General features: G+C 41.4%; 1 protein-coding gene across 1 annotated transcript in view; it reads left to right on the forward strand.

Annotated features, from left to right (window-relative positions):
• Positions 1-19,318, forward strand: part of c5 (complement component 5) — a gene marked incomplete at both ends in the record, with an annotated part of 40,328 nt that overhangs the window by 947 nt on the left and 20,063 nt on the right. Inside the window, 18 exon segments of the mRNA XM_079270706.1 lie at positions 6,053-6,248; positions 6,339-6,492; positions 6,767-6,837; positions 6,915-7,012; positions 7,592-7,674; positions 7,772-7,862; positions 7,950-8,058; positions 8,480-8,612; positions 9,027-9,142; positions 10,474-10,662; positions 10,947-11,150; positions 11,244-11,456; positions 12,287-12,436; positions 12,531-12,657; positions 12,748-12,813; positions 13,134-13,325; positions 13,501-13,585; positions 14,205-14,287. Of these exon segments, the coding sequence (XP_079126832.1) occupies positions 6,053-6,248; positions 6,339-6,492; positions 6,767-6,837; positions 6,915-7,012; positions 7,592-7,674; positions 7,772-7,862; positions 7,950-8,058; positions 8,480-8,612; positions 9,027-9,142; positions 10,474-10,662; positions 10,947-11,150; positions 11,244-11,456; positions 12,287-12,436; positions 12,531-12,657; positions 12,748-12,813; positions 13,134-13,325; positions 13,501-13,585; positions 14,205-14,287 (2,360 nt within the window).

Below are 19,318 nucleotides of genomic sequence, written 5' to 3' on the forward strand. Positions count from 1 at the left end.
GAAGTACGCATGTTGAGAAAGGCACGATCACGTGTTGGAAATCCTCTTTATGGGCTGTTGCATCTCCTGTCCACCTGTTGTGATCGTTTTAATGTCGGCACACAGACAACATGCTATCTCATCACTTCGACTTTCTATCTCATAATTTCGACCATGGGGATATTTTTATTTTCACATCTAACTTTTAATTTTTGTAAAAAAAAATAAAATAATAAAAATATTTTTTTTTTTTTTTTTTGCTGGCGGATTCGCGGGCCACATAAAATGACGTGGCGGGCCGGATGCGGCCCGCGGGCCGTATGTTTGACACCCCTGGTCTACAGTAATGTGACGCAGCAGAGCTTTGAGCTAACTGCTAACATGCTAACAGTGACAATGCTAACATTAGCTAATGGTTAGTTAAAACTAACTGCTAACATGCTAACAGTGACAATGCAAATATTAGCTACTTGTTAGCTTTGAGCTAACTGCTAACATGCTAACAGTGACAATGCTAACATTAGCTACTTGTGAGGCATGAGTGTATACATAACATAATAATAATAATAAAGTAACATAACAATAATACAGGAACATAATAACAATAAAGCAACATAATAACAACAATAAAGTAACATAATAACAACAATATTAAAGTAACATAATAACAATGATAATAATAAAGTAACATAACAACAATGAAGTAACATAATATCAACAATAAAGTAACATAATAGCAACAATATTAAAGTAACATAATAACAATGATAAAGTAACATAATAACAACAACAATAAAGTAACACAATAACAATGATAAAGTAACATAATAACAACAATGATAAAGTAACATAATAACAATGATAAAGTAACATAATAACAACAATAATAAAGTAACATAATAACAATGATAAAGTAACATAATAACAATGATAAAGTAACATAATAACAATAATAAAGTAACATAACAACAATAAAGTAACATAATAACAACAATAAAGTAACATAATAACAACAATAATAAAGTAACATAATAACAATGATAAAGTAACACAATAACAATAATAAAGTAACATAATAACAACAATAATAAAGTAACATAATAACAACAATATTAAAGTAACATAATAACAATGATAATAATAAAGTAACATAACAACAATGAAGTAACATAATAACAACAATAAAGTAACATAATAACAACAATATTAAAGTAACATAATAACAATGATAAAGTAACATAATAACAACAATAAAGTAACATAATAACAATGATAAAGTAACATAATAACAACAATGATAAAGTAACATAATAACAATGATAAAGTAACATAATAACAACAATAATAAAGTAACATAATAACAATGATAAAGTAACATAATAACAATGATAAAGTAACATAATAACAATGATAAAGTAACATAACAACAATAAAGTAACATAACAACAATAAAGTAACATAATAACAACAATAAAGTAACATAATAACAACAATAATAAAGTAACATAATAACAATGATAAAGTAACATAATAACAATAATAAAGTAACATAACAACAACAATAATAAAGTAACATAATAACAACAATAAAGTAACATAATAACAACAATAATAAAGTAACATAATAACAATGATAAAGTAACATAATAACAATAATAATAAAGTAACATAATAACAATGATAAAGTAACATAATAACAATTATAAAGTAACATAACAACAATAAAGTAACATAATAACAACAATAAAGTAACATAATAACAACAATAATAAAGTAACATAATAACAATGATAAAGTAACATAATACCAATAATAAAGTAACATAACAACAATAAAGTAACATAATAACAATGATAAAGTAACATAATACCAATAATAAAGTAACATAACAACAATAAAGTAACATAATAACAATGATAAAGTAACATAATAACAATAATAATAAAGTAACATAATAACAATGATAAAGTAACATAATAACAATGATAAAGTAACATAACAACAATAAAGTAACATAATAACAACAATAAAGTAACATAATAACAACAATGATAAAGTAACATAATAACAATGATAAAGTAACATAATAACAATAATAAAGTAACATAATAACAACAATAATAAAGTAACATAATAACAATGATAAAGTAACATAATAACAACAATAATAAAGTAACATAATAACAACAATAATAAAGTAACATAATAACAACAATAATAAAGTAACATAATAACAACAATAAAGTAACATAACAACAACAACAATAAAGTAACATAATAACAATGATAAAGTAACATAATAACAACAATAATAAAGTAACATAATAACAATAATAAAGTAACACAATAACAACAATAATAAAGTAACATAATAACAACAATAAAGTAACATAATAACAACAATAACAAAGTAACATAATAACAATGATAAAGTAACATAATAACAACAATAAAGTAACATAATAACAACAATAATAAAGTAACATAATAACAATGATAAAGTAACATAATAACAACAATAATAAAGTAACATAATAACAATGATAAAGTAACATAATACCAATAATAAAGTAACATAACAACAATAAAGTAACATAATAACAATGATAAAGTAACATAATAACAATAATAAAGTAACATAATAACAATAATAAAGTAACATAACAACAACAATAAAGTAACATAATAACAACAATAATAAAGTAACATAATAACAACAATAAAGTAACATAATAACAACAATAATAAAGTAACATAATAACAATGATAAAGTAACATAATAACAATAATAAAGTAACATAATAACAACAATAAAGTAACATAATGACAACAATAATAAAGTAACATAATAACAAAGATAAAGTAACATAATAACAACAATAATAAAGTAACATAATAACAACAATAATAAAGTAACATAATAACAATAATAAAGTAACATAACAGCAACAATAATAAAGTAACATAATAACAATGATAAAGTAACATAATAACAATGATAAAGTAACATAATAACAATAATAAAGTAACATAACAACAATAAAGTAACATAATAACAACAATAAAGTAACATAATAACAATGATAAAGTAACACAATAACAATAATAAAGTAACATAATAACAACAATAATAAAGTAACATAATAACAACAATATTAAAGTAACATAATAACAATGATAATAATAAAGTAACATAACATCAATGAAGTAACATAATAACAACAATAAAGTAACATAATAACAACAATATTAAAGTAACATAATAACAATGATAAAGTAACATAATAACAACAACAATAAAGTAACATAATAACAATGATAAAGTAACATAATAACAACAATGATAAAGTAACATAATAACAACAATAAAGTAACATAATAACAACAATAATAAAGTAACATAATAACAACAATAAAGTAACATAATAACAACAATAATAAAGTAACATAATAACAATGATAAAGTAACATAATAACAATAATAAAGTAACATAATAACAACAATAACAAAGTAACATAATAACAATGATAAAGTAACATAATAACAATGATAAAGTAACATAATAACAATAATAAAGTAACATAATAACAACAATAATAAAGTAACATAATAACAACAATAAAGTAACATAATGACAACAATAATAAAGTAACATAATAACAAAGATAAAGTAACATAATAACAACAATAATAAAGTAACATAATAACAATAATAAAGTAACATAACAACAATAATGTAACATAATAACAACAATAATAAAGTAACATAATAACAATGATAAAGTAACATAATAACAACAATAAAGTAACATAATAACAACAGTAATAAAGTAACATAATAACAATGATAAAGTAACATAATAACAATAATAAAGTAACATAACAACAATAAAGTAACATAATAACAACAATAAAGTAACATAATAACAACAATAATAAAGTAACATAATAACAATGATAAAGTAACATAATAACAACAATAATAAAGTAACATAATAACAATGATAAAGTAACATAATAACAATAATAAAGTAACATAATAACAACAATAGTGTGCATGTCATAGCTGGGCCTTCACTGCTGTCCAGCAGCTGCAACACAGCGATGGTCATTATTTGTTTCGTGTCAAAATGAAGCTCAACACCTGTAGACAGAGTGCGTCTCCTCTCTGCTCTGACTGCTGGGACTGTGCACCTGTGTGTGCTTTGGAGCGGCTCATGGCAGCTCCCGCTGCTCGTTCACCACAGTGCAGAACGTACAAGCTTTAACAACAGAATCAAAACACCAGAACAAGTCTCTAGATTTGTCGCTAGCAGCTTTTGACAAAAAAAGTCTCCATGAGGGTTTGGAAAGTCACCAGATTTAGCGAGAAAGTCGCCAAGTGGCAACACTGGCACTGGCTAAATATGTCAAACTAAAGATCTGATTGGTTGAACACTATGACAATCAACAATATCAACAATATCGTCTCCATTCACTTAAAGTGCACATGGATGCACTTGTGAGTCTGCAGGCCTCTGTTCTACCTAGAGACACAGAGGTGAGATCTGATTGGATAAAAGCTCTACTTAAAACAAGCTGCACTGGAAGCAGAGCAACTGAGGAAGACAGGAGCTGTGCTAGTGATAATGGGACAAATATGTTTATATAAATTAGAAGACATAGCTTTGTGATTCTGTTCAGGCCAGCAGAGAAGGCCTTGCAGGCCCTGACGGCCCACCACTGAGTAACAACAATAATAAAGTAAAAATAATAACAATTAAATCTGCGAGCAGCGATGACCGGCCCTCGCAATATGCACGTCGGGGTGCCGGCGGGACTCCGTCGGACGGCGCGAGGACTCTGGTTGATGCTGTCATTCAGTTCCGTGACCGTCAGACACTGCATGCAGGTTCAGAGCATGGCCCCAATATACTTTTATTTCAGTCCATATGTGATACATGTTCCTACCACATGTCATACATCTAGGTCAAACATACTGCGAGGGCTGCTTCGTTGAAATTTTGTAGGGGGCGCTATTGAGCCAATTTGCCACTCTGAACCAATAAAATCATATTCTATTACTACATTTCGGCCTTGTAATCTACTTGCCAAGTTTGCTTATGTTTTGAGCATTTTTAGCCCCTCAAAACACCTTAATATTTCACGGTGAAGAATGCGTCGCCACGGCAACAGCTTTTCACGAAACAACAAGCTTTGAGTAACTTTTCATCACAAAGGTCTTTAGACTGTACCGACCAAATTTGAAGTTGATCTGATTAATTCCCTAGGAGGAGTTCGTTAAAGTGCAGCGCCTGGAAATGACAAAAACGACAGCAGAAATTCATAAGAAATTAAAAATGGCTGACTTCCGGTTGGGTTTCGAGCATGGCTCCAAGAGACTTTTATTGAAGTCCATATGTGATACATGTTCCTACCACATTTCATACATCTAGGTCAAACGTACTGCGAGGGCTGCTTGGTCAAAATGTTGTAGGGGGCGCTATTGAGCCGATTTGCCACTCTGAACCAACAAAATCATATTCCATAACTACATTTCGGGCTTGTAATCTACTTGCCAAGTTTGCTTATGTTTTGAGCATTTTTAGCCTCTCAAAATGACCTTCGTTGTTAACGGCGAAGACTGCATCGCCACGGCAACGGCGTTCGATGAAACATCAAAAGCTTCGTGATCTGGCATTATGAACTTCTTGTATTTGTGTGGAACAAATTTGATATTGATTTGATTTACCTACTAAGAGAAACAAGCCAAAGTATAGGTCCTCCGCTCCGACTACGTCGGTGCTCGGGCCCTAATAATACAAATAATAAAGTCCTATACTGTGAACTGCCAGCTGTGGCTAAGTGGAGCGCAGGGCCGTCCTTCAGAGAATCAGCGGTTCGATCTCCGGCTCTGCTAGTCGCATGTCGATGTGGCCTTGAGCAACACACTTAACCCCAAATGTCTCCTGTAGCTGTTCTACGGTGTGTGAATGTGATAGAATGTGAATTGTAAGTGGCTCTGGATGAAAGCGTCTGCTCAATGACTGTAATGTGATGTTGAGAGGAGTAAAGGTGTCTCCTCCCCCTCAGGTATCTGATCACGGCTCCTCTCTCTCTGCGTCTTGATGCCGTGGAGACGGTATTGCTGCAGCTGTTCGGTTTCACTGACGAGGTGGCGGTCTACGTGTTCTTGAAGACCTCCATGGCTCCGGATCACGTGGTTCTGGCTCAGGAGGTCGTGACTCTTAATGCTCAGAACCACCACCAAGCCGCCGCCAAAGTCCAGGTGAGACGTGACGCATGCCGGCGAAGTTGCCACGACTTTATCTCAGGAGGCGTTTTAATATCGTGAGGTATCTTCCTGTCTCTCTCACAGCTGCACCCAGATCAGCTGGGTAAGAGCGTGAGTCATGTGACTCTGCACGTCCAATCAGCAGAGATCAACCAGCACCTGTCTGTCTCTGTCAGCCGCACCAACGGCTTCCTGTTTGTCCAGACCGACAAACCGCTGTACACCCCGCACCAGAGCGGTGAGACGTTAGAACTACAACTCCCACAATGCACCTGTACCAGTCACTGTTTAATCTCTGTGTCTCTTACTAAGTACATTTACTCAAGTACTGTGCTTATGTACACAGTGGAGTATTTTCACACTGTGTATCAGTACTTTTACTGCAGTAAATGGCCTGAATACTTCTTACATCTCTCCTGATGTTGGATGAATCCTTTATGTGTCATTTTCTAAGCTTCTTGTTAATGAAAATTATATCAATATATGTGTGTGTGTTTGTGTCTGTTTTACAGTCAAATTGAGGGCGTTCTCCCTGAACGAGGAGCTGAGGCCGGCCAATCGCAGCGTCTTCCTGACCTTCAAGGTGAGTGTGATGACCTTCAGCATCACGTTGATTTCAAAGTCATCATTAGATCAGTGACCCCCCCCCCCTCCCCACAGGACCCGGATCAGACCACAGTGGACATAGTGGAGATGATCGATGTGAACAATGGAATCCCGTCGATGCAAAACCCGTTCAAGATCCCCATTAAACCAAAGTAAGACCTTTAGACAGTCAGGCTGTTTATACTGTTATGAATGTGATTCCAGGCTGTTTATAATATTAATAATGTGATTCCAGGCTGTTTATAATATTAATAATGTGATTCCAGGCTGTTTATACTGTTATGAATGCGATTCCAGGCTGTTTATAATGTTATTAATGTGATTCCAGGCTGTTTATAATATTAATAATGTGATTCCAGGCTGTTTATACTGTTATTAATGTGATTCCAGGCTGTTTATACTGTTATTAATGTGATTCCAGGCTGTTCATAATGTTATTAATGTGATTCCAGGCTGTTTATACTGTTATGAATGTGATTTCAGGCTGTTTATAATATTAATAATGTGATTCCAGGCTGTTTATAATATTAATAATGTGATTCCAGGCTGTTTATACTGTTATTAATGTGATTTCAGGCTGTTTATAATGTTATTAATGTGATTCCAGGCTGTTTATACTGTTATGAATGTGATTCCAGGCTGTTTATAATGTTATTAATGTGATTCCAGGCTGTTCATAATGTTATTAATGTGATTCCAGGCTGTTCATAATGTTATTAATGTGATTCCAGGTTGGGGATTTGGACCATTGAAGCCTCTTACGCTGATGATTTCACTACAACAGCGAGAGCTGACTTTGAAGTTAAAGAATATGGTAACAACTTAATCAGATATGACTTTAACCAAACAGCTGGTCTAAAGTTCAGCATAATTAAAGAGTAAAATGTGAATTATTAACTGTTCTGTGTCAGTTCTTCCCAGTTTCTACATCCACGTGGAACCAGAAGCTAACTACGTTAGCTACGCAAGCTTCAACCGTTTCAGCTTCAAGGTCTCAGCCAGGTGAAGAAACAGCTGACATCACGTTTCAGATATCCAGAACTCAAAACCACTTAAATGTGTAAATGAGATTAAAGGTGTTTCTCTCAGGTACGTCCACGGAGCTCCGGTGGCTAACGGGGAAATGTACCTGCGCTACGGCTACGTTAGCGGAAAGACTCCTCCGGTTATCATCCCCAGCTCCATCAGAAAAGAGATAGTAAATATATAAAGTTTTAATATAAACATCACTGGGAAATATGTTGTCAACACAACACCTAAGGTTCACTACAGTTCATATACTTCTCTGATATTCTTATTTAAGAACACAAACATATTTTTTACCTTTTTCGTGGCCATCATTTCCAATTTGATCACTTTGAAAGTCCATGTTTGTGTAAAAGTGAGAAGAGCTTATAAAACTAGAATGTTCATCAAGTTTTTCTTTTTAGAATAATCTTTCACAATAATAATCTTGTCGTGGCTGAATGCAGCCTTAAAGACATGACTCAGGGCAACATAAAACAAACACACGCTCAATATTCAACACTTTCTGATACGGACAGATTTCTATTTCTACTTCTTCACTTCACATAAACAGCACGGATACATCTTTACCTTTCAGTTTCTGTGTCCTTCAGTTGTCGTCGAAAGGTGACGTGGACGTGACCGTGAACATGGAGACGGTCCTCTCAAAACACGATGGACCCAAAGACCTCAATAGTCTGGTGGGGAAGTACCTTTACATCGCTGTCCTGCTGCAGGAGGACACAGGTACACACACTTAACCTTTATCCAAGTCTTAAACCTGAGATTAAACCAATGAAAAATTACCTTTAAAGTCTTTAATCTGACATTTAAAATGCTTAAACATGACATGTACGTCTTAATCCTAGGAATTAGTGTCCTATACCAGACATTAAGAGTCTTAAACCTGATATTTAATGTCTTAAATCTGAGAATTAGGTCTTAACCCAGACATTTAAAATCTTAAACCAGATATTTAAACTCCTAAACCTTTATTGTTTTGAACATCAGATATAAGGTCTTGAACCAGACATTTCAATTCCTAAACCCGACATTTAGACAGTTTTTTGACATCTTGAAAATCATATATAAGGTCTTGAATCTTAGATTTTAAATCTTAAACCAAACCTTTGACCCAACCCCCCCATCTCTGTCTCTCAGGTGGGATCACTCAGGAGGCGGAGTTTGCTGCAGTAAAGTTTGTCAAATCACCTTACAGACTGAGTCTGGTATCCACGCCCCCCTTCATAAAGCCTGGACTTCCTTATAACATCCAGGTTTGTCCAGACGTTCCACCTGATCCACCTCTTCCACCTCTTCCACCTGTCCCACCTGTTCCACCTGTCCCACCTGTTCCACCTGTTCCACCTGTCCCACCTGTTTCACCTGTTCCACCTGTTCCACCTGATCCACCTGTCCCACCTGTTCCACCTGATCCACCTGTTCCACCTGTCCCACCTGTCCCACCTGTTCCACCTGTCCCACCTGTTCCACCTGTTCCACCTGTCCCACCTGTTTCACCTGTTCCACCTGTTCCACCTGATCCACCTGTCCCACCTGTTCCACCTGATCCACCTGTTCCACCTGTCCCACCTGTCCCACCTGTTCCACCTGTCCCACCTGTTCCACCTGTTCCACCTGATCCACCTGTCCCACCTGTTCCACCTGATCCACCTGTTCCACCTCTTCCACCTCTTCCACCTGTCCCACCTGTCCCACCTGTTCCACCTGTCCCACCTGTTCCACCTGTTCCACCTGTTCCACCTGTCCCACCTGTTCCACCTGTTCCACCTCTTCCACCTCTTCCACCTGTTCCACCTCTTCCACCTCTTCCACCTCTTCCACCTGATCCACCTGTTCCACCTCTTCCACCTCTTCCACCTGTCCCACCTGTTCCACCTGTCCCACCTCTTCCACCTCTTCCACCTCTTCCACCTCTTCCACCTGTTCCACCTGTTCCACCTCTTCCACCTCTTCCACCTGATCCACCTGTTCCACCTCTTCCACCTGATCCACCTGTTCCACCTCTTCCACCTCTTCCACCTGATCCACCTGTTCCACCTGTCCCACCTGTTCCACCTGTTCCACCTGTCCCACCTGTTCCACCTGTCCCACCTGTTCCACCTGTTCCACCTGTCCCACCTCTTCCACCTCTTCCACCTGTTCCACCTGTCCCACCTCTTCCACCTGATCCACCTGTTCCACCTCTTCCACCTCTTCCACCTGATCCACCTGTTCCACCTGTCCCACCTGTTCCACCTGTCCCACCTGTCCCACCTCTTCCACCTCTTCCACCTGTTCCACCTGTTCCACCTCTTCCACCTGTTCCACCTCTTCCACCTGATCCACCTGTCCCACCTGTTCCACCTCTTCCACCCGATCCACCCGTTCCACCTCTTCCACTTGTCACACTTGATCCGCCTGATCCGCCTGTTCCGGCTGATCCGCCTGAACCGCCTGATCCGCCTGTTCCACCTGATCCACCTGTTCCACCTGATCCACCTGTTCCACCTGATCCACCTGTTCCACCTGATCCACCTGTTTGAAGAGGAATGTTTGGGTGGAGACTAAAGTTTAATTCAGTGATTTTTTTATGATTTCTCTGCAGGTGCTGGTGAAGGATCACCTGGACAAACCGTTGAGCCGGGTACAGGTGCGTCTGGTGGAGCGCCGGCTGTTCAGACGGGGGATGGACACCGAGGACCTGCCCTGTCCCACCAGCGCCATCAGCCAATCAGACGGCATCGCTGTCTTCATCTGCAACACTCAGAGTGAAGGAACCCGAGCGTTGCTGAAGGTGAGGAGGAGTCTCATTCATTGTCGTTTGTGTTGTTGTTGTTTATGTGCTATATGTTGTGCACTTGTAGTTTTTGTTTATGTGTCTTCTTTCTTGTTAAAGTTGACTTATTGTTGACATGCTTTTGTTAATTGTTTACATCTCATTTCATTTGTTGTTTTTGTTTATTTGTCTTCTTCCTGTTGTTTAGTTGTAAAGTGTTCACTTATTGTTTATGTCTTTACATTCTATTGACATATTATTTTTGTTGTTGTTTATTTGTCTCCTTCCCGTTGTTGACACAGTTTGAGACGGTGGACTCCATCCTCCCAGCAGCCAGTCAGGCCAGTCTGAGTCTGGAGGCGTTGGCGTACGAGTCTCCAAACCAGCGTTACCTGTACATCGACCCCCCGCTGGCCAGCAGCAGCCTGGAGGTGGGACGATTCACCAACATCCAGGTGTACTCGGCCACGCCCTCCTACGTGCCCATCAGAGCCCTCAGCTACCTGGTGAGGGAGACACAGCAGCTGATGACGACTCACGGTGTCGGTGTTTCCTGTTACTGTGGGTACTCATCACTATGGCGTGTGCGACCCCCTCAGGTGCTCTCTAAAGGGAAAGTGGTGGATTTCGGCAGTCAGAAGTTCGTCTCCGGCGGCAATATCAAACAGACTCTGAGCTTCGAGGTGACGACCGCCATGGTCCCGTCCATCAGACTGCTGGTCTACTACATCCTGTACGGGGAGGGGACCAACGAGCTGGTGGCCGACTCCGTCTGGCTGAACGTCAGAGGCAAGTGTGTCAACGGACTCCAGGTAACGTTAGCTTACAAGTTTACAAGTTTACAAGTTTACAATGTTATATAAGTTATAAGTTAGAACGAGCTGGTGGCCGACTTCATCTGGCTGGACAGACTCCAGGTACAACGAGATACTGACCGTCATTTTTGCTGAATATGCAAAAATTGAAGGTCCTGAATCAGAGCGGTTCTGTTGAGTATTACCACAATATGACGTATTTTTCGCCATGACTCGGTGAGCTACGCACTCTACTGACAAAACGTGAACGGCTACTCTCAGAGCACGAGCATTCAACACAGAATCCAGAGATAGCTTCAGAATTTCTCTCCGTCAAACCATTACAGAGACACAAGCCAACAAGCAACACAACTCCAAGCCGCTCAACCGCAGAAAAACCCATAAAAGCCCCTTACCTTGAGACGAATCATGCAGAAAAAGGTATAATATTCTGTTTTCACAGCTAAATACACTGTCCCCACGTATGTGCTGTGTTTTTCAACTGTTTCCTGGAGAAAGGGGGGTCAGACAAGCTAGGGGGACCGTGGGGGACCGTGGGGGTCCGTGGGGGACTGTGGGGGTCCGTGGGGGACCGTGGGGGACCGTGGAGGTCGGGATTTCACTTTCGGCGAATCCGTTTTTACGCTGGGTTACGCACGGTGCATTTATGATTTTTACTGACAAACGATTCTGTTACTCAACACCAGCTTATGCCCAGCGTTTTCCTGACACTCGTCCGCATCTAACAAGGTGTCATACTCTGAAATTGACCAATCAGAGGCTGAGATACAGCTTGTACTTGTACAGTCTGTAAAAAGTATATTTTCTAATGAATGTTTGTGTGTCAGACTGATCTGTCGTATCGTAGTCGAGTCTACAAACCGAAGGAAAACCTCCGGCTGGACATACGGACCAATCAGGACGGTCTGGTCGCCCTGTCTGCTGTTGACTCCGCCCTCTACGCGCTGCGACCCAACTACAAGGACCCCGTGACCATGGTAACACAGACATTTAGTTTACAGTATAACTCAACAGATGTCTTTATGTGAAGTGCTATGAAACGGCAGTAACAGGAAGTACGGTGGCCTGCAGGTTCTGCGTCACCTGGAGCAAAGTGACCAGGGCTGCGGCGGTGGCGGCGGCAGAGACAGCGCAGACGTCTTCCGATTGGCCGGCCTCACCTTCATCACCAACGCCAACGCCCGCCCATCAACCAGCAGTACGCCGATCAATCAATCAGTCAATGACGAATGACAGCCAGTGTTTTTGAAATGGTTTGATTTATGTGTGTGTGTGTGTGTGTGTGCAGTTGAGGCGTGCACAGCATCCGTGCGTCCAAAGCGAGCTCTGACTGAAGAGCAGAAGACAATGAAAGGTGAGACTCCACCTGTCACTCGCTTCCCTGGAGGTCAGGTTCACCTGTGAACCTTTTGGTGTTGGCTGCAACTTATGACCCAAACGTTTCAGCCAAAAACCAGACAAAGGTTCTGCACACAGGTTACAAGGTTACAAGTTCATATATATAAGTTTATTGATGCGTTAGGTTGTTTCAATTAAAATGAAGCTGGTGTCACTGTGTTTTCTGCAACGTTACAAACGACAGCATCGTCCTCTGATCAGTGTTTCATTCCCTCCACTGGACCAGAGACTCGTCTCTGTGAGAGTCTATAACGGTGTGTCTGTCCGTCTGTCCAGCGGAGAGCTACGGTCCACTGAAGACCTGCTGTGAACAGGGTATGAGGTACATTCCAAAGAGTTTGAGCTGCCATAAGTTCGCCCTGCAGAAAGTCAAGAAACACGCTCCCTGCAGACAGGCCTTCAGAGCCTGCTGTGAGTTCCTCCAGCAGAACCTGGACCAGAACCAGGACCTCGTCCTGGGACGCAACGGTCAGTCCTGAAAACAACACCAGTCTGTTTTGTTTTATGGATGTTTTATTGTGCAGAACTTCCTGCAGGATTTCTGCCAAGCCTGTAACACCAGTGTGTGTGTGTGTGTGTGTGTGTGTGTGTGTGTGTGTGTGTGTGTGTGTGTGTGTGTGTGTGTGTGTGTGTGTGTGTGCAGCGATGGGTGCACAGTTCGACGTGGCTCCTTCTCTGGTCCGGAGCTACTTTCCAGAGAGCTGGATGTGGGAGGTGCAGCGTGTCAGGTGAAACAAATCAAACACACCCGCAAATGAATTTGTTTGTTTGGACCAGGAGACAACCTCCAGTTACTAAAGGATACTAAAGTGTGTTAAAGCTGCATTCTCTCTAATGTCCACCAGGGGGCGACTCCTCTGGTTGTATAGAAGTCTATAGAAAATGACTCTACTTCTCTCTTGATTTATTACCTCAGTAAACATTGTAAACATGAGTTTATGTCTCAATCTCTAGTTTCAAGTCTTCTTCAATACAGCATGATGTTCATTTAGTACATTATGGTCCATTTAGAGTCACACAGACCATAAAGCAGGGGATGCTTTAGGGCGGGGCTACACGCTGATTGACAGGTCGACACCAGAGACGTATACGGCGTCTCTACGTCACTCCTCTTCAGTCCATATATGGTCGCTTCCTGTTCATCGGTTCCATAAAAAACAAGATGGCGACGTCCGTGATCCAAGATGGTGACGGCAAAATTGCTGAACTCGACAGCATCCCTGTATGACTGAAGTCGACCTGAATCTATGAGTTCTGATCAAAAGGACGCTGCAGGACATTCATATCTTGTCTCACCGCGTTCAGTACAGAGGACGTCTCTGATCGTCTCCGTCTTTGTGTCTGTAGTTCGGGCCAGTTGTCGGTCATCAGGCCTCTACCGGACTCCCTCACCACCTGGGAGATCAAGGCCATCGGCATGTTCAACAACGGTGAGTCATCCTTCACCTTCAACATCACGACCTCCTCTCCTCCATTTAAAACGTCTATTCTCCCGCTTCCTCCAGCACCTGTGTCTCTGCATCCTTTTCTCCTGCAGGTGTCTGAAGTATTGAAACGGTGCTGATGAAACTGCTTTATGAACAGTTTCAGAAGCAGGTCTACATAGATCTCTGAGCTTTGAACTAAAGTGGTGGCGAGCACTATCGACTCACAGCAAGAGGGCTCCGGGTTCAATTCCCGGGCTGGACGGCCCTCTTGTGTGGAGTTTGCATGTTCTCTTCTCACTTCTGAGCTTCCACAGTCCAGAGAGGTTCATTGAATCTCCAGCTGTGAGTGTGAATGTCTCTGTCCGTCAGATCGTCTGGATATCTGCCAACTGCGTGTTGTGTGTCTACAGGTGTGTGTGTGTGTGTGTGTTGACGTGTTGTGTGTCTCTACAGGTGTGTTGATGTGTTGTGTCTCTACAGGTGTGTTGACGTGTTGTGTGTCTCTACAGGTGTGTTGACGTGTTGTGTGTCTCTACAGGTGTGTTGACGTGTTGTGTGTCTCTACAGGTGTGTTGACGTGTTGTGTGTCTCTACAGGTGTGTTGACGTGTTGTGTGTCTCTACAGGTGTGTTGACGTGTTGTGTGTCTCTACAGGTGTGTTGACGTGTTGTGTGTCTCTACAGGTGTGTTGACGTGTTGTGTGTCTCTACAGGTGTGTTGACGTGTTGTGTGTCTCTACAGGTGTGTTGACGTGTTGTGTGTCTCTACAGGTGTGTTGACGTGTTGTGTGTCTCTACAGGTGTGTTGACGTGTTGTGTGTCTCTACAGGTGTGTTGATGTGTTGTGTGTCTCTACAGGTGTGTTGATGTGTTGTGTGTCTCTACAGGTGTGTTGATGTGTTGTGTGTCTCTACAGGTGTGTTGATGTGTTGTGTGTCTCTACAGGTGTGTTGATGTGTTGTGTGTCTCTACAGGTGTGTTGACGTGTTGTGTGTCTCTACAGGTGTGTTGACGTGTTGTGTGTCTCTACAGGTGTGTTGACGTGTTGTGTGTCTCTACAGGTGTGTTGATGTGTTGTGTCTCTACAGGTGTGTTGACGTGTTGTGTGTCTCTACAGGTGTGTTGACGTGTTGTGTGTCTCTACAGGTGTGTTGACGTGTTGTGTGTCTCTACAGGTGTGTTGACGTGTTGTGTGTCTCTACAGGTGTGTTGACGTGTTGTGTGTCTCTACAGGTGTGTTGACGTGTTGTGTGTCTCTACAGGTGTGTTGACGTGTTGTGTGTCTCTACAGGTGTGTTGACGTGTTGTGTGTCTCTACAGGTGTGTTGATGTGTTGTGTGTCTCTACAGGTGTGTTGATGTGTTGTGTGTCTCTACAGGTGTGTTGATGTGTTGTGTGTCTCTACAGGTGTGTTGATGTGTTGTGTGTCTCTACAGGTGTGTTGATGTGTTGTGTGTCTCTACAGGTGTGTTGACGTGTTGTGTGTCTCTACAGGTGTGTTGACGTGTTGTGTGTCTCTACAGGTGTGTTGACGTGTTGTGTGTCTCTACAGGTGTGTTGACGTGTTGTGTGTCTCTACAGGTGTGTTGACGTGTTGTGTGTCTCTACAGGTGTGTTGACGTGTTGTGTGTCTCTACAGGTGTGTTGATGTGTTGTGTGTCTCTACAGGTGTGTTGATGTGTTGTGTGTCTCTACAGGTGTGTTGATGTGTTGTGTGTCTCTACAGGTGTGTTGATGTGTTGTGTGTCTACAGGTGTGTTGATGTGTTGTGTGTCTCTACAGGTGTGTTGACGTGTTGTGTGTCTCTACAGGTGTGTTGACGTGTTGTGTCTCTACAGGTGTGTTGATGTGTTGTGTGTCTCTACAGGTGTGTTGACGTGTTGTGTGTCTCTACAGGTGTGTTGATGTGTTGTGTGTCTCTACAGGTGTGTTGACGTGTTGTGTGTCTCTACAGGTGTGTTGACGTGTTGTGTGTCTCTACAGGTGTGTTGATGTGTTGTGTGTCTCTACAGGTGTGTTGACGTGTTGTGTGTCTCTACAGGTGTGTTGACGTGTTGTGTGTCTCTACAGGTGTGTTGACGTTTTGTGTGTCTCTACAGGTGTGTTGACGTGTTGTCTCTACAGGTGTGTTGACGTGTTGTCTCTACAGGTGTGTTGACATGTTGTGTGTCTCTACAGGTGTGTTGACGTGTTGTGTCTCTACAGGTGTGTTGACGTGTTGTGTGTCTCTACAGGTGTGTTGACGTGTTGTGTGTCTCTACAGGTGTGTTGACGTGTTGTGTGTCTCTACAGGTGTGTTGACGTGTTGTGTGTCTCTACAGGTGTGTTGACGTGTTGTGTGTCTCTACAGGTGTGTTGACGTGTTGTGTGTCTCTACAGGTGTGTTGACGTGTTGTGTGTCTCTACAGGTGTGTTGACGTGTTGTCTCTACAGGTGTGTTGACGTGTTGTCTCTACAGGTGTGTTGATGTGTTGTGTGTCTCTACAGGTGTGTTGACGTGTTGTGTGTCTCTACAGGTGTGTTGACGTGTTGTGTGTCTCTACAGGTGTGTTGATGTGTTGTGTGTCTCTACAGGTGTGTTGACGTGTTGTGTGTCTCTACAGGTGTGTTGACGTGTTGTGTGTCTCTACAGGTGTGTTTACGTGTTGTGTGTCTCTACAGGTGTGTTGACGTGTTGTGTGTCTCTACAGGTGTGTTGACGTGTTGTGTGTCTCTACAGGTGTGTTGATGTGTTGTGTGTCTCTACAGGTGTGTTGACGTGTTGTGTGTCTCTACAGGTGTGTTGATGTGTTGTCTCTACAGGTGTGTTGACGTGTTGTGTGTCTCTACAGGTGTGTTGATGTGTTGTGTGTCTCTACAGGTGTGTTGATGTGTTGTGTGTCTCTACAGGTGTGTTGATGTGTTGTGTGTCTCTACAGGTGTGTTGACGTGTTGTGTGTCTCTACAGGTGTGTTGACGTGTTGTGTGTCTCTACAGGTGTGTTGATGTGTTGTGTGTCTCTACAGGTGTGTTGATGTGTTGTGTGTCTCTACAGGTGTGTTGATGTGTTGTGTGTCTCTACAGGTGTGTTGATGTGTTGTGTGTCTCTACAGGTGTGTTGACGTGTTGTGTGTCTCTACAGGTGTGTTGACGTGTTGTGTGTCTCTACAGGTGTGTTGACGTGTTGTGTGTCTCTACAGGTGTGTTGACGTGTTGTGTGTCTCTACAGGTGTGTTGACGTGTTGTGTGTCTCTACAGGTGTGTTGACGTGTTGTGTGTCTCTACAGGTGTGTTGACGTGTTGTGTGTCTCTACAGGTGTGTTGATGTGTTGTGTGTCTCTACAGGTGTGTTGATGTGTTGTGTGTCTCTACAGGTGTGTTGATGTGTTGTGTGTCTCTACAGGTGTGTTGACGTGTTGTGTGTCTCTACAGGTGTGTTGACGTGTTGTGTGTCTCTACAGGTGTGTTGACGTGTTGTGTGTCTCTACAGGTGTGTTGACGTGTTGTGTGTCTCTACAGGTGTGTTGACGTGTTGTGTGTCTCTACAGGTGTGTTGACGTGTTGTGTGTCTCTACAGGTGTGTTGATGTGTTGTGTGTCTCTACAGGTGTGTTGATGTGTTGTGTGTCTCTACAGGTGTGTTGATGTGTTGTGTGTCTCTACAGGTGTGTTGATGTGTTGTGTGTCTACAGGTGTGTTGATGTGTTGTGTGTCTCTACAGGTGTGTTGACGTGTTGTGTGTCTCTACAGGTGTGTTGACGTGTTGTGTCTCTACAGGTGTGTTGATGTGTTGTGTGTCTCTACAGGTGTGTTGACGTGTTGTGTGTCTCGACAGGTGTGTTGATGTGTTGTGTGTCTCTACAGGTGTGTTGATGTGTTGTGTGTCTCTACAGGTGTGTTGACGTGTTGTGTGTCTCTACAGGTGTGTTGATGTGTTGTGTGTCTCTACAGGTGTGTTGACGTGTTGTGTGTCTCTACAGGTGTGTTGACGTGTTGTGTGTCTCTACAGGTGTGTTGACGTGTTGTGTGTCTCTACAGGTGTGTTGACGTGTTGTCTCTACAGGTGTGTTGACGTGTTGTCTCTACAGGTGTGTTGACATGTTGTGTGTCTCTACAGGTGTGTTGACGTGTTGTGTCTCTACAGGTGTGTTGACGTGTTGTGTGTCTCTACAGGTGTGTTGACGTGTTGTGTGTCTCTACAGGTGTGTTGACGTGTTGTGTGTCTCTACAGGTGTGTTGACGTGTTGTGTGTCTCTACAGGTGTGTTGACGTGTTGTGTGTCTCTACAGGTGTGTTGACGTGTTGTGTGTCTCTACAGGTGTGTTGACGTGTTGTCTCTACAGGTGTGTTGACGTGTTGTCTCTACAGGTGTGTTGATGTGTTGTGTGTCTCTACAGGTGTGTTGACGTGTTGTGTGTCTCTACAGGTGTGTTGACGTGTTGTGTGTCTCTACAGGTGTGTTGATGTGTTGTGTGTCTCTACAGGTGTGTTGACGTGTTGTGTGTCTCTACAGGTGTGTTGACGTGTTGTGTGTCTCTACAGGTGTGTTTACGTGTTGTGTGTCTCTACAGGTGTGTTGACGTGTTGTGTGTCTCTACAGGTGTGTTGACGTGTTGTGTGTCTCTACAGGTGTGTTGATGTGTTGTGTGTCTCTACAGGTGTGTTGACGTGTTGTGTGTCTCTACAGGTGTGTTGATGTGTTGTCTCTACAGGTGTGTTGACGTGTTGTGTGTCTCTACAGGTGTGTTGATGTGTTGTGTGTCTCTACAGGTGTGTTGATGTGTTGTGTGTCTCTACAGGTGTGTTGATGTGTTGTGTGTCTCTACAGGTGTGTTGATGTGTTGTGTGTCTCTACAGGTGTGTTGACGTGTTGTGTGTCTCTACAGGTGTGTTGATGTGTTGTGTGTCTCTACAGGTGTGTTGATGTGTTGTGTGTCTCTACAGGTGTGTTGATGTGTTGTGTGTCTCTACAGGTGTGTTGATGTGTTGTGTGTCTCTACAGGTGTGTTGATGTGTTGTGTGTCTCTACAGGTGTGTTGACGTGTTGTGTGTCTCTA

The sequence above is a fragment of the Melanostigma gelatinosum genome (genome assembly GCF_949748355.1).
Source record: "Melanostigma gelatinosum genome assembly, chromosome: 6".
NCBI lineage: Eukaryota > Metazoa > Chordata > Actinopteri > Perciformes > Zoarcidae > Melanostigma > Melanostigma gelatinosum.